An 11,968-nucleotide genomic window follows, 5' to 3' on the forward strand; every position below is an offset into this window, starting at 1 on the left:
ACCTGAGACAGACTGTGGTCAGTCCCTATATAAATAAGACGCTGCTTCAGGAATCTGAGTCAGGAGTCTTCTTTGCCTTGTTTCCCGGTGCCAGCCCTATCCCCTAGGGAAATACAGTTTCTTCTCTCTGCTGGCACCTCCTAAGCAGCATCTGGGTAGAGAAAGAGGAAAAAAGTGGTTGGAAAGGACTGTGGGATCTTTTTTTTTTTTTTTTTCCACAGCAGATATGTAGGTAAAGTTGCCAAAACAAATTCAAGCTGCTTCCTGCTCCAGGGCTGTTTGAAGCTGTTTATCAATAGCAGTTTCCAAGTTATGTTTTTCCTTAGTAAATTTGGGTGCAGTCGAGCATCTTTACATTCCCGAACACGCTGCAAAGCCCATAGTTTAGTTCTTGGTAAGGGAAAAAAATGAGGGCTTGAATAAGGGCCTTAGCGATTGAATGATCACAGATCTTTGCCGGTTTTTGCTATGGCAGACCTCTGCCCACTTTATGGCTTTACCTTGTACTCTCTGCTTAGAGCAGGATATCTGTTATTAAATCCAGGACACGGTCTAACCCAGCTGTGCAAGCCATTGTCTTGTGAACCAGCCCCTCGCAGAGCAAGAAGGAAACCAGCTCCAGCAAGGCGGCAGCTCTGCTCTGAGGCGGGCGCCTCGAGAGGAGCCGTCGCAGCGCCACGGGCGCGCTTGCTCAGGCTGCTGAGCGCTGATCTTTGCCTTTGCTTAAGCCACCGACGGGGCCCAGCAACCAGACAAATCGGATATTTCAAAGCCGTGGTGTTTCTGGTTCTCGTGTGGTGTCCTGGGTTTTACTGAGCGGCTTGGTGATGGGCTTCAGGCCGTTTCCTTGCTTCTCGGAGGTGAACGGGTTGCCCAGGGAGGTGGTGGCGTCACCGTCCCTGGGGGCGTTCAAGGAAAGGCTGGACGTGGTGCTTAGGGACGTGGTTTCGTGGGTGACATTGGTGGTAGGGGGTGGTTGGACCAGATGATCTTGGAGGGCTTTTCCAACCCTAATGATTCCGTGATTCTTTATGAGCAAGGAACTGAGGAGGTGGTGAATACGTGCAGGTTTTGAAACAGAGAGCCAGGTTACGGCTCAGAACGGCAGAAGGCTGATACTCGGAGTTTATAGATTCGGAGTTTATAGATACAGGGTTTATAGATACAAACCAATAGCGAAGGAACGTAAGAAGCACGTATCCGTGCCTGGGGCAGGAGGCGCCCCGCACCACGGGGCCGTGAGGGGAGCCCCTGAGCGGGAACCCGCAGGTGCAGGGGGGCGGGGCGGGGCGGCAGGAGGGGGGCGGGGCCATGGTTGGCGGGAGGGAGGGGGCGGGGTTTGCGGGGAGGGGGCGTGGCTTGCAGCGGCCGCAGCCGTCGCGCAGGCGCAGTGCGGGCCGTGCCCCGGCGCCATCCCGTCAGTGTCGGCGCGGCGCGGCGAGGGCAGGGCCGGGTTGTGGCGGGCCGTGCCGGGCAGGGCCGTGCCGGGCATGGCGGAGAAGAAGCAGCCGGTGGACCTGGGGCTCCTGGAGGAGGACGACGAGTTCGAGGAGTTCCCGGCGGAAGGTGCCCGGCGGGGGTGGGGAGAGGGGCCGCGGGGGAGGCGCGGCCTGCAGGCCGCCGGGCCTGAGGCCTGCCTGAGGGGGGGCCGGGGGGGGCCGCAGGGCGCTGCCGCGGCTGCTCCGGGAGCCCCCGCAGGGCCGGGCCGGGGGGGCCAAGCACGAGGAGCCCGTCCCGTCCCGTCCCGTCCCGTGGGTGGCTGCGGGGAGCCTGAAGTGCTGGGTCATGGGGCTGCGGGCGGCCCTCGGGCAGGGTTGGGAGCCCGGAGCTGGAAGTAAGGGCGAGAAGGGAGCAGCGCGCTCTGCGATCGCCTTAAATCTCTTCTGTCCCGACGCAGCTATTTCTGTAGGTACAACGCGTATTGAGCAAGGGAGTTATGTGAATCTGGGCCTCAATAATAAAACTCCCCGGTGGGGTTTTATAGCAATAGCCTTGAAAAGCTCCCAGTTTGGGCACGGTTCTTTTCTGTGTCCTCAATTCTGCCAGTGCCTCAAGCCGTGGGTGGTGATATATGGTGTACGGCGTGGATGAAATGGCCGTGGTTATTGGGTTATGCTGTCAGCCTTATACGTGACATCTCTGTGGCCGTACAGCCCTTACGTATTCTGAAAATACTGTTTGCATTTATGGTGAAAAAAGTTAGTGATGTAGCTGAGATGGTAGTTAAACCGAGAAGGCTAGCCCTTTCTTCTTCTTCATATACTTCCTAAAGGTGCAAAAAAGGTTTATTTACTGTAAATTGAGTGTTAACTGTAAGCACAAAAGAAGCCGTGAAGCGTACTTCTGAACCTTAGATGGACCGCTGCGCTCAATGGCTGTCACAGCACTTGCTCCTAAGCCTTGCAGTGTAAGAGTCTCCGTTCAGTGTTTGATTTGCATCTTTGTATTGATCTCAACTCATCTTAAAATTCCGTGCCTTCAAGCTTCTCATGTTGTCAGCAGAAGGAACTTTTTCATGATTTTGCCTTCTCATTCAGTAATTTTTTTCACGAGAATTTTCAGAACACGTTGAAAGTTATCGTCGGTTGCTTAGGAAAGAATCATGATACATCTCTGATGAAACCCCTGTCAGATTGTTGTTCTTTCACATTAAAGCACCACTTTCTATACAGCAGAAAACCTTCAAGTTCTGATGCCTTTTTTATTCCAAATGAAGTTAGGTAATGCAAACTTATGTCACAGACAAAAACACCAGCATTTGGGGAACTTCCTTTATTTCTACTAGGAATTTTTTTTCTGGAAACAGTTTATCAATGCAAGTTTGGAATGATAGAATCCCGAACGGATGTGTCCTTTTTTATTTGAAATATTGCACGACAAGTTCAAGAATATATGAACTCATCACTTAACAAAATTCATGTGCAGTGTTCTCAGAATGTAGAACGTAATGTGTAAATTGCTAGGATTTTAGGTTATCTTCTACTCTGAAAACCACTTTGCTTCCCTTTCCCAAGTACAAAATGCGGCAAGAAACTATCATTATATGACACGGCTGGAACAATTTTAGTGTGGATTTCAGGGGTATAGTGTCAGCATGCACACTGCAGAATTGTATACTGCAGAATGTCATGGCTACGGCAAGAAGAATATAATTTAGGCTTTACTTTCACTATCTTTTTTTCTCTCCCCGCTCCCCCCCCCCCCCGCCTTCTGTTGTGGAAAAAGACAGGGCCTTTTTGACTCTTCTTCGCTCAGCGTGATTTGGAACACACTTCGCCAGTCTCCCCAGCTTGTTTATGGTTCAAGCTAAATTTCTTGTGCTGGATACTAGTTATTATGATTTTTTTTTTTTAATTTAAAATCTGAGCTACTTACAGTAGTACACAGAAAACCTCAACTTTGGTGTTTTTTTAAAGCTGGTTTGAGCTGTGTTTTTTGTATTTTTGAAATCTAGCTAGAGATATGCTCAGTAAAGTCTTTCTTTTGACAAAAAAAAAAGTCCATTGCATATAAATTGGAAAAGCTTATTGTAAATAGTACTAAAATAAAATCCTTTCCTTTGAGAAGTGAGCAGTACACTAGCCTCAAATACTGCCTTTTCTTACGCTGCAGTTTTTCTTCACCTTTTCTTCCCAGTTCCTTCCTGTGCTCTCTTTAAGACCAGTAGGATTTCTATGTTCCTTTGTCTTTTCCCTTTATATAATTTATTTGAGAAGGGAAGTTTAATTGTAATGTCTTCTACATCTGTGTCTTTAATCAGTTACAAATGTTTTTTTCCTGTTCTGGTGAATCTCAAGCATGAATTTTGTTGCCTGTCTACATTAGAAATGGAAGGAAAAATGCACAGACCAACCTTCATTCTTATGAATAAAGTTGTTCACTGTGAATTAGTTCTTAATCTTTTACCCTAATAGCTCTTTTTTTTTCATCTGTCTGTCCATGTTTTAATGTTACTTTGGCCCTTAGACCTCAAAGCTTTCTCTGAGTGGGCAGCAGATGGCTTACTGAATTGTAAAGGCTTTGGGGAAGAGGCGAAGAATAGCGTTACCTCTTTAAATACACCAGTAGGCTTTGAGAAACACAGGGCTGGGATTCTACTTATTTTGGTAACGTTAGAAAAACTTACTGTCTGTCAGCAAAAGGTAACTGAAAAACTGTGGTGGGATAGTTCCCAAATGAAGTAAACTGACTTGTGTTTACAGAGCCATTCTGAGCCTTTCTGATTTCTCATTTTTATTATTTTTCTGCACTACCAACTTAGATCTTGTTTTTTTATAATGAACTATTAAGTGGGTGATCAGTAATTTGTCAAGAGTGGTGTGCCAGGTTATTTTATTATAGGAAAAATAGAAATTAGGTTAGCAAATGGACTTCCAGCGTCTTGCCGCTGTAGAGAAATGGCTTCTACTATTTTTGGAACCCAGCAGTAGCTGGTTACTGGTAGCAACTGCCGTTGGCAGGTGCATCTTTCAATTTGCCTTTGCTTCTGCATCACAGATACGTTTTTGGCATTTATCCATAGGCTGTCAACGTCTGATGTGAGTGAATGGAGGATCTGAGTGTGTGTGTGTTTTGGCAAAAGTGTTTGACGTACATTTGCTTTTAATTGTGAGGGAAAAAATAGGAAATACAAACCTAGAACTGCACATCTCTTGTTGTGATTTTAGGAGTCAAATACTCAGTATTTCTCTTTTCTTACTGTGGTGCTACAGTTTGTATCTTTGTATGCAAAATGTCCCTTCTGAGTATGTAATCCTGCAAGCCGTGATGTGTAGTGTATAATGATTTTCTTACCGAGTTATATTTTAGTCATAATTCAGGATTATTTTTTTTTTAAATCTCACTCTACTGTTTGGTCTCAAATACTCAAGTATGATCTGGATGTCCCTGTTACAGAGAGAAATTTGTTACCATCTGAAGTCTGCCTCACCCAGAGGCTGAGCTAATCAGTCAGTAAGATGCAGTACCAAAGCAGTGCAGCGTACAATATTTAGCTTTCTTTTCCTGCCTTTAGATTGGACTGGCTTAGATGAAGATGAAGATGCACATGTCTGGGAAGACAACTGGGATGATGACAATGTAGAAGATGATTTCTCCAATCAGTTAAGGTAATTTTGATTTTTAACTTACTGTTCTAGAAGCTGGATAAAATGTTTTAAACTGCACTGTTTAGTTGTTAATATCTGAGAGTTCTGCTTACTTTTAAAAAGAGGTCTGAAAACAGGAATAAACGAAGGCTCTGCTTTGTGTTTATCTACTTAAAAGCCTTTCTGAACCAGTCTTAAGGAATTACAGAACAATTTGGAGTACTGATGAGCATTTCATCTCTTAATAATTGAACTGTGAGTCCTGAGATATGCCTAATGTCATCAATATGCTCGGGCGTTTGTGGTGTTACACAACTTAAGACGGTACAAAGATGTGGAAAATCTGAATTGTGCTGCAAAGATTAATGGCAAGGGAGCCAAGCTTCTTTCTTCTCCGCTGTATGGTATGCAAAGTGTGGTGGTATGGTTTTTCTATACCTTCAAATAGTATTGCTGTTCTTTGACCAAATAGACAACTGGGAAATTTTGCCTAGAGCTCCCCTCTCGTGTGTTAAGAGCATGCTGTTTGTGAGCAATGATAGCAAAGTGGTCTTTATAACATCCTCCAAAAAAGTGGTAGCAATTCAGGTATGTCTAATCCTGTTGTTTAGTCTTCTTGGTCACTTGTAGCTTCAGTTAATCCCTTAGTGATGTGTAATTATAACTTAAGTTGTTTTAAGAGTCAATACAAATTTACATTTTATAATTAGTCCTTCAGTATGTTGCATGCAGTGCAACCTTCTGTAATACAGCCTGATTAAACGCTTCCTGGGATGATCTCTTGTAAAGGGAAAAAGTGGCCCTTTGTGTAGCAGGCACAAAACGAAGCCTGTTGGTATAGTCCTTGCCTAAAAGGCTGAAAGGTAATGAAATAGTAATGCTGGAAAAAATGTTGGTATGTAGTGAAACACAGACCTTAAAGGTATGGCGTAATTCATGATGGACGTAGCTATCACGGTAAGTCTTCAACGTACATCTTGTAGCCTGTAGTGTTGGCGACCACATACTTGTCTTAAAATGATAGCTTGCAGTGTTGCTTTGTTGCAGCACGTTTTTATTTCATCTTCAGAAAGAGAATGCAGCATTCCTTCACTTCTAAAATTAAAATGCCACATATGTAAACCAACCTGAGATCTAGACCCACCACGTCTAGATACACATGTGGTAAGACTGGGATATAAAATGGTGTAGCTCTGGTTGGTGTGCTGGAGGCAGGTAGGAGGCTAAGTGGGGACAGGTTAGGGGAAATAACCTTTGCTGTTGCTAACCTGCTGCCACAGCCAAGGTGAACAAAACAATCCTTTCTTCTCAGAATTATATTGCACCAAGATTTTTAAATTGTGCGGATACAAAAGTATATATGGCTGATTTTGGAAGAACATGCATCTAAATCGCTCAGATTAGTGAGTTCATTGAGTTTAAGGAAATTTTGAGGATAACCAGTATAAGACAATACTCTGTTTTTTTCCTAATGTGTTGTTTCATGCTGGATTTACTTCTAGTGATCCAAAGACATTAAGATGAAGTTGAACTGTAAAACAAGTGAGGTTAAGGTTATTAATGTGAACCAGGAAGCAGTGTGACATGTTCGTGATATTTCTAAAATGGTAATATATTGTGCAGTGTATTTCATTTTGAAAAAATGCGGATGTCTGACTATTTTATTTGTATATTTTAATACACCCATTTTTTTCCCTACAGAGCTGAATTAGAAAAACATGGATACAAGATGGAAACTTCATAGTTTTTGCTGATGTGGAACAAACATTGAACTGTGGATAGACTGTATTGAGAAAACATGGAAAGCGAGAAGACAGTTCATTATCTGCTTGGATTTATTATTGTTTTGTATGAAAAATAAAGTTTTTAACCTTAGCCGAAGTCATATGTTCAGCCTCTGCTAAACTGGTAACTCGTATTTCGGTTCACAGAGAATGCTACTAGAGATCTCTCAGTGGCTGATGTTATTGCACCAGCTCCAGTGATGGGGAGTCAAATAAGCATGATCACAATGCAAACTACTGAACATCTCTGTCATAAATGATGTGGAGTGTTTAAAAAAAAATATTAATGAACAAAATAAAATACTTCTGTATTCCAGTTAAAATGCAGCAGAGGTAGAAAGGATTTTTAGGGAGTAAAGTAATAAAGCTCATTTTGCCTTAAGGTTTTATTTCATAATGGTTTGGGTTTTTTTGTTAGTAATCTAATGTGGGTGCCAATTTGATCACCTCAAAGATAAAACCCGCTTTAAAGTGTGTCTTACAACATCAGAAATCCAAATTCTACGATTTTGTCCTGTCGTTTCTCAACTCTGGTAAAGAAGAGACCTCTGTGGAGGTGAGAAAAGTTCTGTTCTCATGCTTATTTAATCCTAGGAATCTCTGCTGAAATTGCCTCCAATTTGCCAGTTACAGCAGTTCATCTGTATCACACAAATGCCTGCTGAGAACGGAAATCAAACTTCCAACTCATTTCATGGAGGCCAACAAATAGTTGCCGGATAGATGCAATGGTAGTGACTGGATTCGATTATTCTCTGAACTAGAAAACAGAAGGTGGAAATTACAAAACCTATTACCAATTCCATGAATCCTCCCCAAAGGAGCTGTTAAAGCTGGTGTACGCAAAGACATAGGGAGATATGGCAAGTCTGGAAATGTAGGCCATGATTGCAAATAAAATCTTTTTTATAATAAAGGGACAAATACGGCTGTGTACTTATGGAACATTTGCTTGCTTTTTCAATTCATCGCAGAGGAGCAGGATTTTTTTTTTTAGATGAATTTTCAGAATAAAAGTATTAGGTGATGGATGTGCTCTAATGGTATTAAATGCTTTCTTTAACCCTGTTCACTAATTAACAGTATCTTATAACTGCGTGTATTGATGCAAAATGCTAGGAAGGTGACAAAAGCAAATATCTCTTTCCCCCCTCCACCCCTCCCCAGTTTAGGTAATGTTATATTTGTGGTGGAGGAGAGATGTGCTGGGTTTCTTACTGCTTTCTGAAGATAGCTCTGTAAAGGCTGAGACCTTCCATTGCTGCGGGAATGGTTCTGCAAATGTGAATGTTTCAGGTAGTATCAGATTACATCAGTTTTTCCAGTTTGATACTGCTTGGGAAAAGAAAGGGAGGCTTTTTCACGTAGACTGTCCTTAGCTCGAGTAAGTGGCCAGTTGTGATGGAAATACAAGGCCGGAACAGCCCCGTTCAGAAGAATGCAAAGTACCGAGTTCATATTTTGACAAGTACCAAATTAAAAGTCTGCGCATTGAGCAGCAGATAGCAATTCAAACATCCTCACGTTACGGCTGGGACGTTTAAAAAGTCTGTTGAGTGCAATTCTGGGATTGTCGGTGCTACTGATGTGTTAATATTGGGAGGCTGAGTAATGAGGCTGACCGAGAAAAGACGACAGATGAATTATGGAAATGTGCAGAGCAACCTTTGGATATGGGCAGCTGCTTTCCATTACAGGAGTCGGGAAACCTGGCCAAGGCAGCCCCATCCCATCAATTGCTAGCAGCAGGAGGAAGCCGTTGAGGCAGAAAAGCATCTTTGCCTCAAGAAATCCTGCTTACTTTTTGCTGAGCCACGGTTGCCTCCTGTTAGTATCTTTTTTTCTGCTTTCTTCACAAAAGCAGAGTTAGAATAGAAGTCTATCTCAGTGCCATCTTTCAGCTGCTAGAACCTCATTGCCTTTTTTTTTTTTATTTAAATCTTGAAGGTTGGTTTGATGACAGTTGTGTAACGCTGTCTGCATAAGAGAATCTGTTACAAAGAGGTAAATAAGTCACACAAAATGGTATGGGAATGTAGCTTACTGCAAAATCAAGCACCCCTCACATTTTTTGCATGGTCATACAGGTTCTTTAAGCTTTCTAGTATAAAAAAGAACATTTTTGCTTTAGATTGCCTTTTTTTTTTTTTTTCTAAAAATATGCAAACCCAGCTGTTTTTGAGACAAGCTAAAGACTTTTTTTTTTTTCCTTTGAAAGCTTCGGTGTTCTAGAGGGAAGCTGAGGTGGTTGTCAAGGATGTCACTGCAGAGATTCACCTCAGTTTACCTGTTACACAACTTAAAATATAAAAAATCTTAGAACGTGCTTGGAGGTTTGAGGTTTTTAGATTGTCCGCGGTGGGAGAAGTTTTCTTTGGAGGTTTCTTAGAGGTTTCTTCGGGGAGCTAACCTCCACGCCAGCCTGTCCCTCAGCTATCTGTGAGACTGTTGGACGTGGTGTCCTCATCAGAGTTTGAACCACACCAGGGACAAAGCATGCGTCCCCAGCTCCCTGCTGCACGAGGTTTTAGGGGGCAGTGACAGCGTGGGAAAGGTTGCCTTGCTGCTGGCTTGGATGCTGAGGCTGTCCCAGGGCAAAGCACCCTTCGCCTGACTCGGGGTACAGCTTTACGAAAGGTCCACGATCGCTGGTGAGTTTGACTTTACCTCGATCCTTAACAAACTACGCACGCTGAAGAAGAAATGCGGAGTCACGGATAAGCGAAGCACACCAAAGGGTGAGCGGGCAGGTTGCAGGTTATCTGGAAAGCCTTCAAAGCAGCCCTTTTGTTACCCCTGAAAAGCCCTCGCCGTTTTCCCACCGGGTCACCGCCTCCCTCTGCTAGCGTGTGGAGCAGCACAGGCGCAGCCCCTCTGCGCGCTGCCAGGTCACGTCGCGTCCTGCTCCCCAGCCGTGCTGTACAACGAGTGAGCGCTGCTGGATCGCCGTGTGTCACAGCGGTCTGTGTGTTTTATCGATGTCCTAGGACATTTTCCACCCTTCTTGGGAGATGGAGAAGTATTTTCCCCTCTTTGAAGCGTACGCTCAGCGTGAGACCCCGGGACCTCACGTTTCACAGCGTTCGGTAGTGGGTAAAATGCCCCGTGTGCTCCAGTATGCCTTCAGCTTCGGTTACTGCTGTGCACATTCAGCATTTCTGCCGACGGGGATTTATGGGGTATCAAGTCAGCCACCCAGAAAAGGAGGAACACGCGTTACAACCTCTGCAGCTTTTTTAACGAAGGCGGCAAGGGCTCTGCGAGTCGCTGGCTTCCTCTGCTAGTTTTTCCTCGATTTTTTGTTTCTCCTTGCCCTGTTTTTACTAGAACACCACCGAGGACTAATAAGTCCCCAGGGGGCGGGGGGTGAGCGTAGGAAAATACAGGATCATAAAATTAAAGACTACGAGAATACATACGCATGGAAAAAGGAATTTATATTGCACAGGGTTACGGTTCCAGCCTTTCCTATCTTTTAAGTATCTGACTTTGCAGCCCTAATAATAATCTTTTAATGCAGGTATGATTTTGTGTTTGCATAATAATACAGCTAAATTTGGTTTAATTCCAAGGCATGTGGGGAAGTAAGAAGATTGATGCCCAGAAAGTTTTTGTGATGGAATTTTACTGAAGAATGAATGTTACGTAACATTTCAAACACACTGAGATCCTTCAAGATGAAGTGTGTGATATAAATGTAAAATATTTGCAAACTATAATTTAGCAACCGCTTTAAAATCGCAGTCAGCATTCCAACCTCTTCCGTGCGGTGGGTGAGATCCTTTGTCAATCGAGAGCTGAGGGCAGCGAATGTGAGATTCATTAAGCAATTAGTATAGGAACATTAATTTCAAATTAATTTCAACAGTTGTCTCAGACATTAGCAACCAAATTAAGGAGACCAAAGGCAAACAGTAATGCGGCTGAATACTTTTAATAAATGAAGGCATTTGAAGTGATTTACATAAATCTGATGATAAGCCCGTATTTAACGGGCTCCCAGGTGCTCCCTGCCTCCCCTTCCTGTTCACCTTTGCGCGTTTCCAGGATGTGGCCACGCTCCTCGTCTCCCCAGCTCCCTCATTACATCGGTCTTGTCTCAAACCCTCCCTGCACGGGCTCCGTAATGAATGGTCGGGCTTTCTGGGATTCGTTAGTGCGAGCTGGAACCTTTTAGTGCTGCTGAACCTGCAGCGCGGCGAGGCACGGGGAAGCGGCGGAGCCACAACTGACAAGGCCCCCAGGAAAATAAATGGCGGGGAATAAAAAAAGCAGATTAGGGTGTTGGGGGCTGCTTGCCTGCGGGCAGGGCAGGGAGATGAAAACCAGCACATCAGCAAGTGAACGGGTCACATGGCGTGGATAATGGCCAGCCCTTTTCATCTTCTCTGCAGCGATCTCAAGGCCCTTGATGAAAAGGAGCAGGCAGGGCTCTGGGTTAGCGTGGCACCTGACGGAGGCACGGCCGCCCCGTGGGTTGCCCCGGGGTGCAGCATAGCCCTGCCAGCACCCCACGCTTCGGTCACCCACCGTGCTTCGGTGGCAAAGGTGTAACAACTCCGCCGGTGCTCAGCTCAGCACCGCTGTCTTGCACCAGAGCGAGCTGCTTCGGGGCAGAGATGCCCACAGAGGGGTCGGTCAGCTCTGAAAACGTGTCCCCTAGCCTGGGAGCACCCGTGAGATGATGGCGGGACTTGGATATCTTTCCCATTAGGCCACTGCTAAGCATTACTGAGCTGAAGTTTGCCTCATCAGAGGCTATCCCCCTTTGTGGGCGCCTCCTGTCCGTACCAAGAAGAGGGTCTCCCTTGGCTCAACCCTAGAGGTATCACAACAGTTAAAAGAGTAATAATAAACCAGTTGGTAGAGATTTGATTGCAACTCGGTGGAGCTGCAGAAAGCGTGTGACTCATCTTAAACAGAGTATATGTATTGCCGTTATAAATAGGCTCCTTTTTGTGGTTGCAATGACATATTTAGAAAATGCTGTTCTTTTTAAAAATAACTTTGATGTTATACAGATATTTGGGGCTTGCAGGCTGCATTGTTTATAGAGAAAATCCATGCTTCAGCGGTAACTTTCTGTCACACCAGGTA

At 44.5% G+C, this 11,968-nt stretch overlaps 1 protein-coding gene across 1 annotated transcript; it reads left to right on the top strand.

The window, feature by feature from the left end:
• The first annotated feature begins 1,361 nt into the window (after positions 1–1,361).
• Positions 1,362–7,805, top strand: SEM1 (SEM1 26S proteasome subunit). Its single transcript, XM_083825416.1, has 3 exons — positions 1,362–1,566; positions 5,015–5,108; positions 6,789–7,805. The coding sequence occupies exons 1-3, from the start codon at positions 1,491–1,493 to the stop codon at positions 6,829–6,831; spliced, it is 213 nt and encodes a 70-aa protein (XP_083681542.1). The 5' UTR covers positions 1,362–1,490; the 3' UTR covers positions 6,832–7,805.
• Positions 7,806–11,968: the final 4,163 nt, after the last annotated feature.

Source organism: Anser anser (assembly GCF_964211835.1).
Source record: "Anser anser genome assembly, chromosome: 2".
NCBI classification, from domain to species: domain Eukaryota; kingdom Metazoa; phylum Chordata; class Aves; order Anseriformes; family Anatidae; genus Anser; species Anser anser.